This window comes from Delphinus delphis, chromosome 2 (assembly GCF_949987515.2).
Source record: "Delphinus delphis chromosome 2, mDelDel1.2, whole genome shotgun sequence".
NCBI classification, from domain to species: Eukaryota; Metazoa; Chordata; class Mammalia; order Artiodactyla; family Delphinidae; genus Delphinus; species Delphinus delphis.
Window position 1 is genome coordinate 22197718 of NC_082684.1, and position 21382 is coordinate 22219099.

Consider the following 21382-nt stretch of genomic DNA (forward strand, 5'->3'; position numbering starts at 1 on the left):
GAATTCTTAACCACTGTACCACCATGGAAGTACCTACATATCCTATTTTTAGAAAGAGTTTGGTGATTCCACAATTGGTTCTACTTTTACTTTCCTTCCTTTGTGCTCATTCTTCCTTCATCCCACCTCTGACACCTTCCAAAATGCTAACATCCCTAATTGAAGAGTCATTGGCATGATATCATCATTCCTTCTCCAGAAAACTGGTTGAATGTTTGTTGGCCTCCTGATTTTCAAAGGAAAGGCACCCAAAATTGTCGTTTAACATTTTGCACTGAAAATGATCACCCTTTCAGCTTTGCTCCTTGTCTCTGGAAAGGCAAGCTAATTTTGCAGTGGCCTAAGTAAGCAAGGCAGAAAAATAAATTAAACTTTCTAGAGAGAGAAATCCATGTAATATGTTCCAAAGTGCTACATGTAAAGTTTAGTGGTATTTTGCTACTGTATTGTTTTTTAATTTACTCCGTACTATGGGCAATAGTTGATTTTTGTTGAAATTCAGTCCCTTATCCATGTTTGGAAATTGTCTAAAGAAGGCTATGCCCAGGCCCTTGAGATTCTGAGCTCTAGAATTAATTCTCCCATTTTTTTTTAACAGTTTAACATTTTACTAAATCAATTCCCACGAATTCCAAATTGCAAATATAATTAAGGACAACAGATTCTGTTCTGCCTTTTAAATCTTTCATTTTCAAATCCATCATTAAGACAAAAAGTAAACAAAAATTAAGTCTGCTGCAAATTCATGATTTTTCTTCTTGAGGGGAAAAAAAGGAACATTATAGTAAAAAGAATGCCACTGGGTATACAATAAAGCACACGACACACGGTTACAAAATGGGCTTCCTGAACTCTGCCCCACGTAGAAGACACTGCTCTCCCTGCTGCTCTGCGTCAAGCAGGAGTTCATTAAAATAAAACTATAAAATCTCCTAGGTTACACTAAAGTCAGACACGGTCTGGAACACAGTGCTTAACAACAGTAATGTCAACTATCAGTGCTAACGTAAAAACATTTTAGAAGGTCAAAAACAATTAAACTGGAAACCAAAACCTTATTTTCCCTAGATGAGCAAAACTGAAAAAAATGAAAGGGTTCCTGCCTCCCACTAGGAGTGGAGGGAATCTTTTTTTTTTTTTTTCTTTTCTTTTCTTTCTTTCAAATTGGAGGCGGGGGCACGGTGCGGGCTGGTTCTGCAGTTCCTCAGCCTAACTGGCGACCAGCTTGGCCATTTCCTGCACGTAGATGCCTATACTCTTGCTGTCAAAAAGCACAAAATACACCGTTTTGATGGAAGAGGACGTTGTTGACATGAAGTAACTGGAGATGGCCCTCAGGCTCAGCTGAGCTGCCGTCTGCTTCGGAAAACCTTTCTGCCACTGCCGATGGATGGAAAGGCGATGGACTTCAGCTTCTTGTCATCCGCCAGGGCCAAGCAGTTCTTCAGTGTCTTTTCCAGAAGTTCCTCACACTGCACCCCAGATGGGACTGTTACAGTGGATCACAAACTTGGCGGGCAGGCCATGGCCTGCGCTGACAGCGGCTCCAGCTAATTCCAAGGGCCCGTTCTTTTTCCGGAGTTCCAGAACAGCTTCCACAAACTCCTTGCCACCCTTCTTCTCCAGCGTGTTTCCTAGTTCCTCTTTAAGGTCAATGTCAGCATTGGTAGGATTGATTATGGCCTCCACCTCAAAGCCCGCTAAATTACTGATTTCACTGTGAATAAGGTTTGACTTCTGGCCGAGGAAGAGGCTCTTGGTGGAGAGCACAGTGAAGCCATCGGCGGGTGTGCCCTCGGTCGTGCTGTCAGCGCTGGCTGCCTTGCTGACTGCTCCCTGCTTCTTGGATTTCCAGGCCCTGTTCTTGCCCCCTGCTTTCTTAGACACGGGCTTCTTCTGGGACGGAGACTTGGCCTTTTTGGCTGGGGGTGGTGTGATGATGGCTTCCGACTTCCCTTTGGATCCTTGTTTCTTCGCTAGCAACTCTGGATGGATGTTTGGTAACACTCCCCCGCTGGCGATGGTGACTCCTTTTAGCAGCTGATTCAGCTCTTCATCGTTGGCCACGGCCAGCAGGATGTGCCGGGGCGTGACCCGGCCCTTCTTGTTGTCTCTTGCTGCATTGCCAGCCAGCTCCAGAATCTCCGCTGTCAGGTACTCCAGGACGGCGGCCATGTACACAGGTGCGCCCACTCCGATCCTGTACTCGGGGTGGCCTTTCTTGATGTACCGCAGCATCTGGCCCACAGGGAAGATGACTTCTGACTTGGCGGACCGGGACTTTTAGTGGACTTCTTCTCACCCCGGCTGGACATGGCGGTGGCCCTGGAGATGGATCAGTAAACACAAGTTCTGGAGGCTGGAGAGTCCAAGATCAAGGTTCTGGTACAGTTCAGTTTCTGGTAAAAGCTCTCTTATAGAGCACACGGCCACTTGTCTTCACTTGACCTTTCCTCTGAAGAGCTTGCTGAAATGCAGATTCCTGAAATCCACTCCCAGAATTGATTCAATAAGTCCAGGTTGGGCCCCAAGATGTGCCTTCTTAACCGCGTCCTCTCTTCCGAGAACCTTAACCGCATCTTGTATCTTTTGTCCCATTTTTAAACTGTAGCACTGGCACAGCCTGGGTGGATCATCTGCCCAGTATGTGACAGGCTGAAATTAAGGGTTGGTCACTGTGTTCTCACCTGGAACTCAGGATCTCCTCTAAGCTTGTGACTTTTGTTGAGAGAATTCAGTTTTTTGTGGTTGTAGGATTGTTGTCTCCTTTATCTTTCTGGCTCTCAGTTGGGTACCACTCTCAGCTCCTAGAGGCTGCCCTCAGATCCTTGCCCTGTGGCCTCCATCTCAGCCGTGGGGAACCTTCCTTTCACACTTTGAATCTCTCTGACTTCCTCTTCTGCTACCAGCCAGAGAAAACTCTCTCCTTTTAAAGGGCTCGTTGATTAGCTTAAGCTTGCATGGATAGTCACCCTATCTTAAGGTCAATTGATTAGTAACCTTAATTGTATCTGCAAAATCCCTTTTGCCATGTACTATGACATAATCACAATAGTAACACCAGGGTGTGGAGATTATGGGAGTCATCATAGAATTTTGCTTGCCACAATTTCTCTCTCTTATTTTATTAGAATTGCATTTGCCTGTAAGTATCAGAAAACTTGATTATAATAACTTAAACCAAAATTTTTTTTTCACATAACAATATATATAGAGATGAGTGATTATTGATCTGGTTCAGTGGCTCAATGACATCAGGATCAATGACTCTGTGATTCTCTTAGCCTTTCCTTGTGGTTATAGTAGCTCCAGCCAGCCATCATGACTGTATTCAAGGCAGGAAAAAAAGAGAACATGAGTAGGATTAGGACAGCATGAGTAATATCTGTTATCTTCATTGGGAATGCAAAACAGAACATAGATAAAAAACACTTCTCAGAGCTTTATTTCTGACCATACTTCCATTTATGTCTCATTGGCCGGAACTTAGCCAAGTGGCCACCCAAAGGTTCAAGGGAGGCTGGGAAAGCAGGAATAGGAATTATTGTGATTGACTCAACCAATAATGACCTATCCTCCAGTGCTGGATGATAAGAGGAAATGGATGTTGATGATGTAGCTAACATATCTGTTATACCTGTTCTCTGGAAGGTAGAATGTGGTATAGTGGAAAAAATGCAGAATTTAGAGTCAAGAGACTTGTAATCCTGTCCCACCTCTGTCATGCTTAGCTGTGTGACCTTAGACTAGTCAAGCAACCTCTCTGAGCCAGTTCCCTTACCTATCAAGTGAGAGAAATTTCTGCTTTACTTATCTCAGTGTTATTATAAAAATGGATTGAAATTACCCATGAGTTTCTTTGCATCCTGGAAATATATACTAATTGTGGTTTTTGGTAAGTATTTGGTATAAAAATAAGAATGTATTTCATGGATTCTAAGAAATATATGTATGTATATATACAATTTTTAATATTTTATAATCTCTGAAATTAGATGCAGTTTACAATCTATGACAGCTTCAAAGAAATATAATAACAATATTTTGTTAAGCTTCTTGGAAAGTTTTAGGGTTATGCTTAGGAAATATGGCCATTGGAACCCACACACTCCTATAGACTCCTAGGAAACTGACAGTCTCATGATAGAACATCTAAAATATAGATGAAAGGAAATTATCCACACCAACTTCCTACTTTCATACAGGGAGATATTAGTATCTCTATTCCAGATGTAAAACTGAAGTAAGCTGAGATGAGTTTACAAGATGGAGTAAGCCATCTTCTAAGAGTTCAAGGTGCTAGAAAGTATTCCACAAACTTTAAAGCTTGACCTCCTACCAGGGTTATTCACTGAATGTGACATACTGTTCAGCTACCTAGGGATGTCATTACGGGTCACTGCCTCAGGAATGCACCGAGATCAGAGGCAACCTGTTTTGCAAGTCAAGTGTGACATAGATCCTTGACTCTGAATGTGGAGCCATGAAGTTGTTGGATAGCACAGCCATCAAGATTGTTTATTTTGAAGAAAAATCACATGATAGAATAATTATCTATCTAACATGAACTCTGTTCTTTCACAAAGGAAAAAAATTTTAAAGAAGAAGGAAAAGAAGCAGTGTTCCAAGTCCTTAATCTGATTTAGGTCTTTGTCACAGGGTAATCAGGCCTTCCAGGCTTCTGCTTATTCTGAGAATTTATGAAGCAAGCAACATTGTTACTTTAACTTCCTGACTAAACTTTTGTGATTTCTTCTTCTTCTTTTTTTTTTAAAGATGTTGGGGGTAGGAGTTTATTAATTAATTAATTTTTGCTGTGTTGCCTCTTCGTTTCTGTGTGAGGGCTTTCTCTAGTTGTGGCAAGCGGGGGCCACTCTTCATCGCTGTGTGCGGGCCTCTCACTATGGTGGCCTCTCTTGTTGCGGAGCACAGGCTCCAGACGCGCAGGCTCAGTAGTTGTGGCTCACGGGCCTAGTTGCTCTGCGCCATGTGGGATCCTCCCAGACCAGGGCTCGAACCCGTGTCCCTTGCATTAGCAGGCAGATTCTCAACCACTGCGCCACCAGGGAAGCCCTAACTTTTGTGATTTCTGTAGCCCACTGTGACAGAGGCTGCAGAGTGTAAAACCATGCTTGGTATTATTTTGTATGACTGTACTGAGCACAATTCTGAGTGCTTAGTAGATGCTCAGTGTAAGTTTGTTGAATGTCTTATTTTAGAAGAAAGTTCTAAAGAAATACAAAGAATTCACACAGTCTTATTTTTTCCCATTCTTCCTTTCTTCTCAGTTTTCCTTTTGACCTTTAGTTGCTTTTCCTTGACCAGGAAAAATTTGAGGCTTTACTTTGGAGTTTGGAATTGGCACCAGGATCTAGATTAAGATGTATTTGCATAAACCCTTGATAGCAGGCTGGATAGCATTTGTCAGTAACCTCAAAACCCAACAAGTGGATGCGGAGATTTTTAAAGTAACTGTCTAGTTGAATACATATGACAAAGAGATATAGAAGGAAGATCACTAAATTCTCAGATTTAAATAACCTCTAACCAAGCAAGAATTATTTTATGATATTTTATAGCATAGCTAACCTAACAAAATAGAACATTGTCCCAGCTCTGAAAGGATGGATTTAATCCATATGGCTATATGAAACCCTCCTTTCCTTCTCATATGATTTATAAATGTTCTGTAAAACTTATTAATATTTCCAGGACATCAGTATAAAATCACCCTAGTATAGATGATCTGCACTAGTGTCTTTTTCTTTTTTTAAAAATGAGCACAAGTCAGTAAGGATTGTTTCAGGGGAGGACTTTCAGTTCTTGCTATAACTGGTTAACAAACTGGTCCTTCTGCAGTAAACAACCACAAAACCAGGCAAAATGTATCAGGTAACTGTTTTCAGGTATTGGTCAACAGAAAGCACAGTATTTCCGTCCTGAGTGAAGGAAAACTCATGAGGTGAGTCTGATGCTCACCTTGGCTGTCTTCCAGGGGAGGGTTTCCTGATTGCAGTGGAGTATGCTAGAGTCTCAGCTGAGCACAGCACTCCTGCTGAACTAAGGAAACACAGATCTGAGTTTGGGGCAATTGAAGCAGCTAGAATCCACAGGGCAGTGCACTAGAGAGGAGAGGGTTGCATAGGGCTGGGGGGGAAGAGGACTCCCTGGGTACACTCTCTGGGTGTACCCAGGGAGTCCTTGGCCAGGCTAGAGTGCCCATGAACAGGTGGAAACTATATGAGATTTACCAAAAATGGCGGCTCCAGGGTTGAGAATTGGACAGAGATACTAAAGGTCAAGCAGCTGATACTAAGGGACACTGGTGGTCCAGCCCAGAAACAGTGGAAAAACCTTTTAACACCTTAATAATATCCCAAGCATCCAGAAGAGACACAGAAAATCTGTGTCTTAGGGGCAAAAGTCTATGCTTTCAAGCAGGGTTGGTAAATTTCTTTTTTTTTTTTAATATAAAGGGCTAGATGGTAATTATTTTAAGCCCTGTGAACCATTCAATATTTCTCATACCTACTCAACTCTGCTATTGTAGATCAAAAGCATCCAAAGACAACATGTAAATGAATGGGCATGGTTTTGTTCCAGTGTCACTTTTTTTTTTTTAACAAAAAAAAGCAGGGCTTCCCTGGTGGCGCAGTGGTTGAGAGTCAGCCTGCCGAGGCAGGGGATGCGGGTTCGTGCCCCGGTCCAGGAAGATCCCACATGCCGTGGAGCGGCTGGGCCTGTGAGCCATGGCCGCTGAGTCTGCACGTCCGGAGCCTGTGCTCCGCAACGGGAGAGGCCACAACAGTGAGAGGCCCGCGTACCGCAAACAAACAAAAAAAAAGGCAGAGGGCCAGACTTAGTTCATTGCTATAGTTTGCCAACACTTGCCCTAGAGTAAGGCCTACTTTAAATCTACCCTAACAAAGCTTAGAGCCAAGTGCTGTCAAGAAAAATTGCAAGGGAAATTGAGTTTGGAAGTTGAGTCCTGCGGTAGTTAGAGGAGGTTGGGGAACATCTTTGACTTTGCAAAGATTCATCCAACAAAGTGGAAGACCAAGTTTATGCAAGCCTATGCAAGATCAAGGTGGGCAGACAGTTTGACTTCTGGCAAAAATCAACTCTGCAGAGGAAGATCAAATCTAGAATGTCTTCATGTATCCTAAACAATTGTTAGGTATGCAAAGAAACAGGAAAATATTACCCATAGTAAAAAAAAAAAAAAAAAAAAGTCAATAGAAACTAATCCCCAAATGGTCCAGATGTTGGATTTGGCAGACAAAGCTTTTAAAGAAACTATTATAAATATGTTCAAAGAACTAAAGGAAAATATTGTCAGAATGAGTGAATATAAAGGCATCTCAGCAGAGAAATAGAAACTATAAAAGAATTTAATTTAGTTTGGACTAACCACATTTTAATAGTTACCTGTGTCTAGTGGCTGCTGTTGGAATTGAATAGCACAGTGTTAGATCGAAGAGAAAGGGGAATGGACAAGTTGCCCTGTATCCAGGTTGTTTCCCAAGCTATCTTATACATAGTGTTTATTTATTTTTTATTTTTTTAAAAAATGTATTTATTTATTTTTGGCTGCGTTGGGTCTTTGTTGCTGCGCGCGGGCTTTCTCTAGTTGTGGCGAGTGGGGGCTACTCTTTGTTGCGTTGTGCGGGCTTCTCATTGCCGTGGCTTCTCCTGTTGCTGAGCACGGGCTCTAGGCGTGTGGGCTTCAGTAGTTGTGGCACACGGGCTCAGTAGTTGTGGCTTACGGGCTCTAGAGTGCCAACTCAGTAGTTGCGGCGCATGGGCTTAGTTGCTCCGCTGCATGTGGGATCTTCCTGGACCAGGGCCCAAACCTGTGTCCCTTGCATTGGCAAGCGGATGCTTAACCACTGCACCACCAGGAAAGTCCTACATGGTATTTAAATTAACCTTTCTAAAACATTTGCCAGCTCAGAAGACCTGAAGAAGCTACCTACTATGTGGTAAAACAAGTTAATTTGTCCATTCTTTCATTCATTCATTCAGCTATTTACTCAATAAACATTTACTAAATGCCAGACCCTAGTCAAAGAGTTGGAGATATCCACAAGAACAAAATCCAGTCCCTTTCCTCAGGGAGCTCACAGGCTAATTGACATGATAGCCATATTAGCAAACAGATTCATTATCATTTGATAAATGAGAGTAGGTAAGATACTACCAGCATACAGAAGACATGGTGGATAAGGAACAAGTGGGATTAGTGGGAGTCAAGGAAGGGTACTGTGTATCAGAGTTCTTCATTGCAAACAACAAAAACTGACTCTGGCTAACACAGGAAGAAAGGAGCCACTGAGGACTTTTTAAGCAGAGCTGTGGCATGAGCATCTTCAGGTTTTAAGCAGACCACGCTGGCATAATAGTTTGGATAATAGGTTAGAGGGGATAATGCTGAAGGCAGGGAGAGAGGTAATAGACTAGTAATTGTCTGAATGAGAGACATTGAGGGGCTGAACCAAGGCAATGGCTGTGGGAACGGAAAGGGTAGTTTCAGGAGTTCAAACTCATTCTAAAATTGAGAACTGTCACTGTCCCAACCCCTCCTTTTCCAGTGCACTCAACTCACTCCCACCCTCTTCAGATAAACAGCGTAACTCACTGTGAACTAGACATGCCATTTCTGCTCCTTCTTCCTCGAATGCCTTTGCCCCTCTGCTCATTTTCTCAGAGCTCTCCCTTCCCATTTAAGATGCAGCTCATGACCACCTACTGCTCAAGCCTTCGGTAGTCTCTTAACACCCTAACTCTCTATAAGGTTGCTGTCATTGTTTTGATGGCTAACTTGTCACAATAGGTTAAAGAGCCTATTGTGTTATTATATCACTGTCATACCTCCCTGCATTCTACTGTAAGCTACTAGAGGCTAGTGATGCTGTCTCAGTCAGGTCCTAGAATGGGTCCAGCACAGAGTACCCAGTACACGTTCCTGATGATGCTGGCGCCTGGCTCTGTGCGACACATTAGGGTCCTGTTGTGGCTGATAGCTTCCATCACCAAATTCCTGCTCGGTACAGTCTGAGGAATGTTTATCTCCCATAAGCACATCTCTTGGGTCACTGTCTGCTCGTAGACTTTCACCAACTTCCCATTTCCCACTGAACTCTTCTCCTCAGCTGTTAAGGTCCATCAGTCCATTCTCCCCACATTTCCCCAGTAGATACCTCAGCAGTCATCAGACTGACCTCTTTACTGGTCCAAAAACAAGTCCCATGAAGGTCTGATTCTTAATTGTCACTTAGACTAACCCCTGTCCCAAGGATGTCCTTACTCTTCCCTTCCAGTGTTTCAGAACCAAGGATGTCCTTCAAATCCAAAAACCTGCTTAGTCCCTTATGGTTCCAGCCCTTGCAGATCTATGACCATACTGTCACGGCATTTCTGGTGTGTCTTCCAGCAAGCAGTTGTTCCCAGATTTGTTGTGTTTGCTGTCCTGAGCATCTTCATCTCCACAGCTAGATTGCAAGCTGCTTGATCGCTCAGTATCCCAAGGGTGCCAGATACGTTTCTGGACACCTAGGGCTCCTGAATGCATATTAGAAGATTGGCATAAGGCAGAACTATTTCTCGGACTCCCATCTTATCAGTCAACTGCATTCTCCACCCCCCACCCCCATTTTAGCGTGTAAGGGAAGCCGAGGAAGAAGCTTCTCTCTGGAATGGCAGCCCAGAGACTTTAGTGAGATTTTTAGTGTCTCTTGGTCAGCACTGCTACTGATAGTGAGTCACTGCTCGCTTGTGGTGATTCTAAGCCTCACTTTATGATTCATGTTCTAAAAACGGGGTGAGGTTTTTACAGAGAAACCAATTCCGTTGTGAACGTAGCCTCACAATGATCAGGTTCCTCTGAGGGCTTCCAGCTGCTCGCCCAGCACTCTTCAGGGTCAGGCATCTCAGGGTTCACTGGATATAGCTGTTTCATGGCAAATACCTAGAATCCGTTTCACAGGGTTATGATAGGCGGTTCCCCGTGATAAATTTGTTCCCCCAGCCTTTCTTGAGACTTTTCATGGTCTGTAACCAGCCATGTCTGGATCTGGGATGGGCAAGTTGAGGAAGGGTAGATAAATCTTGGGGGCTCTTCTTTTGTTCATACGTCTGAGTAGTAGTCTTGGTTCCTCAGCCAGAAAGCGCTTGCATCTATAAAGAGGAAGTTGAGTGCGTGACTCTGTTTAGCATCTGGGAGAACTGCTCTAAAAAGCACTGAAAAGGGAAATCACTAAAATCAGAATGTGTAAGTGACAGAAACGGGGTGGTTTTGTGCAATTTATGTTCTGGTCCCAAGACTTCGACTGGCAAACAGTGTACCTTTGTGTGAGTCATTTACCTACGGTAGCGATGACCATAGTTGACATTTATAAAGAGCTTGGATTGGGGCCTGGCATTCAGTAAGCCCTCTGTAAGCTCACCTGCTATGATCATCGTCATTGTTACATAGGGTTTTTCAGTCCCAGTACTAAGCACTTGGTGTATGTTATCTTATTTAATCCTTAAAATTATGACATGAGTTTTGCTGCAGAAGGGTGAGCTGAGGCTTAAAGACCGTACAGTACTCAAATCCAGACAGTGGAACTCCTGAGCCCATTTCAATCTCTGTTGTTACTATGCCTGATTTCCTCAGGCCTCAGTTTTTTTGTTTTTTTTTTCCATCTGTAAAACTTGAGAACTGGACTACTGGCCTTTAAAATCTTGGAGCTCTAAAATTTCTAGATATTTTCTCCATTATTTTCACCCTTCTCCTTCTCTCCTTCCCCTTCCCCTCATCCACCCACACTCATCCGTGAATTTCGCTGGATTCATCATCATGGGATGGGCAGGATGTTTTCCCCATTGAGCTATGATGCTGCAAATGTCAGCGCGTGGACTTGTAGTATTGTGGCTTTGTGGTGGTTGTTGGAACTGGTTTGCATGCTGCTGTTGTTGGGAGAGGGGGAATCTGACTCTTCAATTTTACTGTCTTTTCTTGGCCTGCAGCCATTGCCACATTGAGTGATGCTAACATTTGACGGGCTTGAGAAAGACTTAATGGGAGAAGCCCACTGGAATCAGCTCTTTGGGTCCGTGGGCCCTGCCTGGTTCTCTGGTGAGATCTGGTTTGGAGCACTCACTCTCCAGGCTTTTAGCACATGTCTGGTCCTGTGATTGGTAAGGATCTTAGGAGAGGAACTTGGAAGAGAGGTTTCTGGACTTTCCATTCTGCGCACAGCTTGGATTCCCTGGCAGATTTCCAGTGAGCAGTTTCACTGATCATTTCATTATGTTTCCATTGTCATTAATGTCTGTAAAGTACTTTAGTTGGTGGTAGTCTATATATATTCTCTAGTATTTTTCTTCGTGGCTATGACCCAAAGATTAGAGTGTTTCGGCATCAGAAGACCTGGGCTCAAGTGTTGCATCTATTACTTCCTAGCTTGGTGCAGGTGTGTACCTGCTTGTTATGACCTCTGCTTGATCATTTTTTTGGTGGTCTCTTACTATGGAATAAAAAGAGTCCATTTGTCACTATCCTAGGATGTGTGAATTCTTCCACTTAGAAACTTGGGAGAAACATCTTAGAATCTTAGGGCACCAAACAAAGGCTTTGAAACAGCAAAAGTGTTGGATAAGTCACTTAACTCCTCTCAGCCCAGATTTCTTCCTCTGTGAAAGAATTATAATAATTCTTACCCAACTACAATGGCTATTCAGTCAAAGTATGGTATGAAAATAGGTTTCTGAAAATTATAGATTCTGTGGGAAACATTACTTGTTTTTAGGAAGTATCATGCAACAAAACTAATTGTTTTAATTACCAAAACAAAAGCTATTAAATGTTTCTATTCTCTTTATCGTTAGCATAGATTATTTACTGCAGATAATAACCTGTAGTAAAATTTCAATGTTTTCTTTTTATTGTGCACCAGCTAGAAGGCTATAAGTTAAATTATTCTAGACTAAAGTGAATATTGTGAGTATTCAGTTAATAAGAATTGATGCTGTTCAAGGTGGATAGTAGCTCTTATGTGGAAACATTAATTCAGATTTTACTAATTCATTATAAGATCAAGAGTTAGGTGCCAGTTGTAAAAAGACATTAATTGTACAAGCAATATTATGAGTCTATTAAGTATCCTTACATGGAACATAATTGCAATGTGAGTAAAGGCTAGACTTTTACATACTAATTCAAACTGTCCTAGAGTGAAAATGTGTTTCTTTAACTCACATTTTCCACTAAAGTAAATATGCCCTACCCCCTTACTCCAAATGAATAAGATGACTCCTTTTCTGTTTTTCTTGATTGGTAAATCATGCTTGGAGATACCATCTGGAGATGGTTGGGTTTCTGCCAAAGATTTAAATCAGGCTTGCACAGAGCTACCTGCCTAAGGCAAAAAACCACACTGATTTAATAGGAAAGAACATGCTTTTATTTTGCCATCTGGTAAAGGAAAGTGAAAGCACTTTGAAAAATTTTAATATTTGTTCTACAATGATGGCCTTATAGATAAAAGTATTTCCAAAATATAGTAACTGGGAAAATTGGAGAATCTAATTGCTAAAATCTGCGTGATTATTTATGTCTGATTTGAAGGCACATACAGAGATCTTGATGCTAAAAGCAGATATTTCTGTAAGAGAAGGGAAGGCAAGACAGGGATAGAGAAAGGTAAATAGGTTGGAAACGACTCAGACCTCCTTGTGGGCAGTGTTGAAAGCTCAAGACCTGAGTGGATTGGTTATAATGTGATGGTTATCCCTTTTACTTTTTATTTTTTAAACAGATTTCCACTTGGCAGATTAACCAAAGGCAAGAGAGGCTAATCTGTCTACGTTCTGAGTGCCACTCTCCACGAGACCCCCATAACAGACCCCAGGCCCAAGTCCACTGTGCTACCAGACCCCCACCCCACCCCACCCCAGGCATTGCTCTGGGGTCTGCCTGAGGCCAGCAGTGTGAAGATGACCAGCACCTTCCTAGCATGACGACCTTGGACCATGTGATCGCTACCCACCAGTCAGAGTGGGTCTCTTTCAATGAGGAGCCGCTCTTTCCTGTCCCTTCTGAGGGTAAGGAGAACTTCCATCGCCTAAGTGAAAAGATTAACAAAGAACCACACCTGCTTCTTATGGCTTCTATTTCATCATTCTTTGGGGGGGGATCTTGATACGGAAAACAGAGCCAGTTTGTCACTTTCTTCAGGTCCAGATTCTTCCACTTAGAAGCCTGGAGGAAACATCTTAGAACCTAGGACCCCAAACAAGGACCAGGAAACACCAAAAGTATTGGCTGCTTTCTTCCAATGAACATTAACTTCCTATTTCCAAAGTACTTTATGCTCAGTCTTTTCGGTTATTATTCCCAACAGCAATTCGGATGGTCTCAGTTTTTAAAGCATAATTGTCAAGAGTGACAGGAGCTGGAGCCAGATCCCTTGGGCTCAAATCCTGGCTCCATTATGGATGAGTGATGTGTCCTTGGGTGGATAATTGATTTAACCTCCCTGGGTGGTGGTTCATCTGTGCAGTACGGGTAATCACAGTACCTACCTCAGGGTGCTTGTGAGGATTAAATGAATTAACATGTAAAGTACTTACAGCAGTGACTGGCACATGGAAAGGGCTCATAATTGTCACCCGTGATCATGATGAAGGTGGCTAGATTGACTTCTGGGGAACTGTGCTCAGGGATGAAGGTCAAGGTGGGATGCGGGAGCTATTTACAGAACCACCTCAGCTGCTTCTGTTCCACGGCCGCTGCTACTGCCACCTGAAATCGTCCCAGCTTCGTTTACAGCACCTGGAAAGTGCGAGTTTACAGGTGTGCTGTCCAATACGGTAGCCCTGTGGCTATCGAGTCTTTGAAATGTGGCTCGTCTGAATTGAGATGCGCTATAAATGTGAAATACCCACACTGAATTTCGAGGACCTAGTAAAAGTTAAATGTGTTATTAACAGCTTTTTATCAATTACATGTTGATGTTACACATTTTCAACACGCTGAGATGAAATACGTATTATTAAAAGTAGTTCTGCCTGTTTCTTTTTAGTTTTAAAATGTGGCTACTAGAAAATTTAAAATTCATATATGGCCCGCCTTTAACTTTTTTAGGACAGCGCTTATCTAAATAATTACATTCAGGTAGACCTGTTTGTTTGGCTAGTGACGGGAGAAAGGAGTTTCGCATCAGTACTTTTATTTTTTAAACATTTTCCTACAGTAAAATTGGTCATTTTTGGTCTACAGTTGATGAATTTTAACACACATAGATTTGTGTAATCACCACCACAATTGGGATCTAGTTCTGTTATTTAAAAACAAATTTTTGAAGGCTATTAAATGTTCCAGGACCAATGCAGTGATACAAAAGCTAGAGGAAGGGCCTCTGTGCCATATTTAGCTGGTCATTAGTGCAGGGTTTGCACATGGTGGCCCGCAGATGTGTGTTGTTTGGACTGCGCAGAGTTTGAATTTGAATGTTTTTAGTCCAGACAGAAGCTCTCCTGTTGAGCCACAGTCTCCACCATTCCCCATTGCCTTTCGCTTTTCTAATTCGACCTAGTTCTATCTGTTGCTCGGCCTCTGTAGGAATTTTGTTTGTGACCCCTAAGCACTGGAGTAGATGGTAGGATAAGAATAGTGAACAAGACTCCCAGTCTCAGCCTGCATGGAGACTGCTATGGACATCCTAGGGTATAGTTTTTATACATTTTAAGGTAAACACTCTTTAAGCATAGAGGCAGGTGGGCATGGCTGTTTGTCTGCCCTCACACCCTGTAATGGTGAGTCCTTTGATCACTGCTTGCCTGTCCTTTGTTTTTCCTCCACAAGACAGTTCTGAAGAGTGGCCTTCCTCGCATGATGTGATGGTAGTTTCTGGTATCTGTTTCAGGAGGCACTGAAGAGCACCTCCCAGGACCATCGTCTTCCTCAGACCAGTCCGAGATCTCTTCTGGGGAGAACCGTGTGGTGGATGGAGGCTCTCAGGACCTTTCCCCCTCAGAGCACGATGACTCTTCTGAAAAGATGGGCCTCATCTCTGAAGCGGCCTCCCCTCCCCTGAGCCCTGAGCAGCCTCCACCTGACCTGGCTTCAGCCATCAGCAGCTGGGTTCAGTTTGAAGATGACACACCCTGGGCCAGCACATTACCACCTCATAAAGAAGCAGGTGGGACAGGTAGGACAGGTGGGGGGCTGTGCTCACCAGGGACGCTTTTTCGTGAGAGGTCTGCAGGGCTGCCAGCACTCTGTTTTGTCTGCTCCAGAGCCCTGAAGCACTGGAGGGAGCAGACAGAGATCTCATCTGGCTTAATTCTGTGACACGTTTTTATTAACATAAGCATGTGGAAGGATTTATGTGTTCTGGGCCATTTCCAGCCTTTTACCCTTGCCCTGGCTGTTAATTTCTCTTTGGAAGTATGCATATTTATTCATCTATTATGGACTAGAATTCTATTTACTTAGCACCTAAATTGTAAGCTCCTGTGAGTAAAATGAATGTCTCTCAAAGTGTGGACCACCAACCATCTCTAATAGAGTCACCAGTTATACATAGATGTTCTTGTGTCCCAGACCTTTAGAATCCAAATCTTCAGGGGTGGGAACTGTCATTAATGGTCAGTCTCTTACTTTGTGGCATTTAAATGGCCAGAAGCTGCACTGGGAAGCTGAGTGAAGCCAAGGGAATGATTAGTTCCTAGCCTGGTGACCTGGCTACTTATTTTATTGTGCACTGAAGCATACCAAGGGTGATTGGGATAACCTTTGGGACTGTATTAGTTTTCTATTTGCTGCTGTAACAAATTACTACAAACTTAGTGGCTTAACCAACACAACTTTATTATCTTACAATTCTGTAGTTCAGAAGTCCGGCATGGGTGTCACTGAGCTAAAATCAAGGTGTTGGTGGGTCTGCATTCCTTTCAGGAGGCTCTAGGGGAGAATCTGTGTCTTTGCCCTTTCTAGCTTCTAGAGGCTGCCCACATTTCTTGGCATGTGGCCTCTTCCTCAGTCTCCAAAGCCAGCAATGTTGCATCTCTCTGTGCCTTTCTTCTATAGGCAAATCTTCCCCTGCCTGACTTCTGCTTTCTTCTTCTGTTTTTTTTTTTTTTTTTAAATCTGTATTGGAGTATAACTGCTTCACAAGACTGCACTAGCCTCTGTCGCACAACAAAGTGAATCAGCCACATGCACACACATACATCCCCATATCCCCTCCCTCTTGAGCCTCCCTCCCACCCGCCCTATCCCATCCCTCTAGGTCGTCGCAAAGCACGGAGCTGATCTCCCTGTGCTATGCTGCTGCTTGCCACTAGCTATCTATTTTACATTTGGTAGAGTATATATGTCCATGCTACTCTCACTTCACCCCAGCTTCCCCCTCCCCCACTGTGTCCTCAAGTCCATTCTCTATGTCTACATCTTTATTCCTGCCCTGCCTGCCACTAGGTTCATCAGTACCATTTTTTTTTATTCCATATATATGCGTTAACATACGGTATTTGTTTTTCTCTTTCTGACTTACTTCACTCTGTATGACAGACTCTAGGTCCATCCACCTCACTACAGATAACTCAATTTCATTTCGTTTTATGGCTGAGTAATATTCCATTGTATATACAGGCCACATCTTTACCAATTCATCTGTTGATGGACATTTAGGTTGGTTCCATGACCTGGCTATTGTAAATAGTGCTGCAGTGAACATTGTGGTACATGTCTCTTTTTGAATTATGGTTTTCTGAGGGTATATGCCCAGTAGTGGGATTGCTGGGTCATATGGTAGTTCTATTTTTAGTTTTTTAAGGAACCTCCATACTGTTCTCCATAGTGGTTGTATCAATTTACATTCCCACCAGCAGTGCAAGAGGGTTCCCTTTTCTCCATACCCTCTCCAGCATTTATGGTTTGTAGATTTTTTGATAATGGCCATTCTGACTGCTGACTGGTGTGAGGTGATACCTCATTGTAGTTTTTTTTTTTTTTTTTGCGGTACGCGGGCCTCTCACTGCTGTGGGCTCTCCCGTTGCGGAGCACAGGCTCCGGACGCGCAGGCTCAGCGGCCATGGCTCACGGGCCCAGCCGCTCCGCGGCACGTGGGATCCTCTCGGACCGGTGCACGAACCCGTGTCCCCTGCATCGGCAGGCGGACTCTCAACCACTGCGCCACCAGGGAAGCCCCTCATTGTAGTTTTGATTTGCATTTCTCTGATAATTAGTGATGTTGAGCATCTTTTCACGTGCCTCTTGACCATCTGTATGTCTTCTTTGGTGAAATGTCTATTTCCTCTTCTGTTTTTAAGGACCCTTGTGATTACACTGGGCCCACAAGGATAATCCAGGATAATTTCCCCATCTCAGGGTTTTTAACTGAATCACATCTGCAAAGTCTCTTTTGCCATGTAAAAGGACATATTCACAGGTTCTGGGGATTAGGATGTGGACATCTTTGTAGGGGAGCATTATTTTGTCTACCACGGAGACCTCTTAGCAAAGCCAGGTTGATGTTTTTCTGTTGGTGGGTTAAATGTTTTGCTAGCTTTGATGTTTAAAAACAATTCCTTTGCTTTTCAAACGTGTTTTCAACATCAATAAAAATAATTTTAAGAAAATATAAGGCATAATTCTACTGTATAACAAACATTTCCATTTTTACATAACAATTTGCACATTGATACACTTTTTCACATTTAAGCATCAGATTTCTCATGAATTGTTGGTGAGAAAGCCATGACACTCAAAGCAGCATGGATGAAATGACAGGTCCAGACAGGCTTCCCAGTCTGGCTGGAGGGAGGACGTAACCTTTACTGAACACCTAACACAGTAAGACAGTGGGCTGGCTAATTAAGCATTTGTGCATTTGAGGGAAAGTTACTGAACACAGGGCAATGAATCAGTACAGAAGTATGCTTGTTTTCAGTAAGTTACATTCATTAAATATTTATTCTCTCAGACACTGTGCTCAGTGCTTTACGTCATCTCATGAACTCTCTACAACGATCATATGAGGAAGGTATATTTAATATTATATTCATATTACACATGAGAAGACTGAGACAGATAGTGGTTTGGGAATTTGCCCACAGTTGTATGCTAGGAAGTGGCAGGAGAGAGCTTTACTACCAGGCAGACTGGCCCCAGGATCTTTGAACAGCCTAGGGATGCTGTGTGTGTGGTATGTGTGCCTTAATCTTCCCGTTATTGCTATAGTTTCCTCTGCTTCCTCATTCCCCGGAGGCAGGGGAGGCCAGGGATGGGTTGCCCTTAAATGGGCCTGCTTTCAGATCACTGATTATATTCAAGGCATTCAGATTCTTTTACTTATTGTTCATACCTTACCTTTAGTTTCAAAGATCTCCTAATTGCTTAGAACTGTTTATATGACAGATGGATCAATTTGCTTTAATTCTTCACCACTTATTTTTGCAAAACTAACTTTGGAGTTAGTCATAATTATGTTGCCCCCATCTGACTGAGGATTTTAGCTTGTTATTGATAATGGTTTTGAACTTTAATGGTTTTAACCTTTAAATCATTAAAACCTTATCCTTTAAGGCAGTAGTTTTCAAAGTGTGGTCTATAGATCTCTGGAGTTTCCCAAGACCCTCTCAAGGGGTGTGTGGGACCAAAAGTATTTTCATAATAATCCTAAGATTTTTTTGGTCTTTTTTTTACTGTATTGGCATTTGCATTAATGGTGTAAAAAGTAATGGCAAGTAAAACTTATGGCCACTGTGTACACATAGTAAAAAAAAAAAGTCAATTTCACATAATATCCTTCATGAAGTAGTAAAGATTATTAATTTTATTAAATCTGGATTCTTTTTTTTAAAATAAATTTATTTATTTCTTTTTGGCTGCGTTGGGTCTTTGTTGCTGCATGCAGGCTTTCTCTAGTTGTGGCGAGCCGGGGCTACTCTTCATTGTGGTGCGCGGGCTTCTCATTGCGGTGGCTTCTCTTGTTGCAGAGCATGCGGGGCTTCGGTAGTTGTGGCTCACAGGCTCTAGAGAGCAGGCTCAGTAGTTGTGGTGCACGGGCTTAGTTGCTCCGCAGCACGTGGGATCCTTCCGGACCAGGGCTCAAACCCGTGTCCCCTGGATTGGCAGGTGGATTCTTAACCACTGTGCCACCAGGGAAACCCTAAATCTGGATTCTTAAGTACATCTTTTTAATATTTTCTGTGACAAATTGGGAAATATGCATAAAACACTTGTGTTCCATACCAAGATATAATGGTTGTCTTGAAGAAAAATGGCTGTCTTGAAAAAAACTGGGTTTGAAAAATATTTTAATTTAAAAATTAAATTTAAAAATCAAAATTACTTAAAGATTATTTGAGAAAGTCAAAACAATGCAAAAAAAACCCTTGATGAACAAAATATCAGCATTTTAAAGACAAAATTCAACCAATACCTTCATGACTGCCGCCCTGCACCCTAATCCTAGCCCTGGTTCCAGTAAAACTCTATGTACAAAAATAGGTAGCTAGCCTGTGGACCACAGTTTGCTGATTGTATATTTTTTAAATATTGTATTTAAAATGTTATTTGATTACTAAGTTTTTTGGTACCCTTTTAAATTTTGCGCCCAAGGTGAGTGCCTCACTTGCCTCGCCCTGGTGCCAGCCTTGCACTGCACTAAGGATATGGGATTCATTGATATCACTAGAGAACAAATCAAGAAATGACAACTTCCAAATGTGTGAAAGCATAATTGTGGCCTGAAAACTGCCCAAACGTTCATGACTAGTTCCATCTGTTTCCACGTATGAACATTTAACTCAGCTCTGTGGAGATGGAGCCCTCTGCTGCAGGAAGAGCCTGTTGGCTGGTTTCCCAGCAGACGTGAGGCCCAACGTGTAGGGTCAGCCCCACCTCAGCAAGTGTTTCTAACCCAGGGACCCAAGAATCATAGAGGACTCTGCAGAGCATCAGGGCGGTAAAGAAAATGGTAATAAATCCAAGGCTTCTATCTCAACTCTCCTGCTGATACCCAACTGCCCATCAAGGAACCCCCCCAAATAAAGGACCGCCGGGTACATCCCTCTTACCCAAACTAGCCTCACCAACTAGGCCAGCTCCCTCATGGGTTTCCTCACACAGACTGTGTTTAACAATAAGGAAGAGTGAGTGGTTGGTAGAGCTAAGGCCAGGTGGTAAGCAGGAGAAACTAGGCTTCAGGTCACTCAACACAGAAAATGCAGGCAGTTCCATCCTGGAGGCTGTTGAGCAGCTCAGATTTTAAAAATTTGAATCCAAAAGATTTGGATACCTGTGCTGTGTCAATGATATCACATATGTTAACTGCAGGCATTACACCATACTAGCGCAGTGTGGACAGCAAGTATCTTCATGGTGATAGAGACAGCCTGAGGCTTCTTGCAGTCACCGCTCCCTGCTCTATTCTTTGGATAATGCTAAGTTTTCCTGGTGTGGCAGGCCGAATAATGGCCCCCAAAGACATCAGGTCCTATGGCCCCCGGAACCTGTAAACATTATCTTATTTGTAGAAAGGATCTTTGCGGATTGATTATGTTAAGGATTTTGAGATAGGGAGATAATCCTGGATTATCTGGGTGTGTCCTAAATACAATCACATATGTAAGAGGGAGATAGAGGGAGAATTTGCCCACACAGAGAAGGCAATGAGAAGACAGAACAGAAAGGGATTTGAAGATGCTGGCCCTGAAGATTGGAGTCATGAGGCCACAGCCAAGGAATGCCAGCAGCCACCAGAAGCTGGAAGATGCAAGGAATGAATTCTCCCCTAGAGCTTCTGGAGGGAGCATTGCCCTGTTGACATCTTAATTTTGGCCCAGTGATTCTGATTTCAGACTTCTGGCTTCCAGAACTAGGAGAGAATAAACTTCTGTTGTTTAAAGCCACCGGCTTGTTGGTATAGCAGCCACAGTTAATATATCACGTCTCCAAAATCTTAAAATGGAACCAGACTGAGAATGAGTCACTCTGGGCTAGTGGAGCATCTCTAATAGTGCAGGCCATTTACCAAGCAGATGTTCTGTGCTAGCCACTATGCGTCATCTCCAAAGTTTGCAGCCCTTTACAAACTTTTTAAAGTTTACACCACCATGCATGCAGGTGGTGAAGTTCAGCCAGAACAAAGGTTCCATGGAAACTGATTTTCGGCTTCAGCCGTCTTCCCAGTCACATAAGTATCACCCAAACAAACGGACTCTCTCCTATAACGGAGTTACAGTTTCTCAGTTTATTCCCATTTTCCTCACGTTTGTCCTATTTGCTTCTAGCAAATGCCTAGCACCCTCTGGTCAGATGTCTTTGTGTCAGGAGAAAGGGAAAAATGTGTATCTTGGACTCATCCCATGCAGCCTCTCTATGAGTTCC

At 42.9% G+C, this 21382-nt stretch overlaps 1 protein-coding gene and 1 pseudogene across 2 annotated transcripts in view; one reads left to right on the forward strand and one right to left on the reverse strand.

Annotated features, from left to right (window-relative positions):
- The window catches only part of STON2 (stonin 2), a 139298-nt gene that overhangs the window by 21476 nt on the left and 96440 nt on the right, over window positions 1–21382 (forward strand). The window contains exons 2-3 of one of the 2 annotated variants that reach the window (XM_060004102.2): window positions 12801–13086; window positions 14910–15194. In XM_060004102.2, the coding sequence (XP_059860085.1) occupies window positions 12999–13086; window positions 14910–15194 (373 nt within the window). In that variant the 5' untranslated portion in view covers window positions 12801–12998. The remainder of the gene's footprint in view (window positions 1–12800; window positions 13087–14909; window positions 15195–21382) is intronic. The other variant, XM_060004103.2, reaches the window with a different exon arrangement.
- On the reverse strand, window positions 503–2667 carry LOC132419464 (core histone macro-H2A.1-like; annotated as a pseudogene).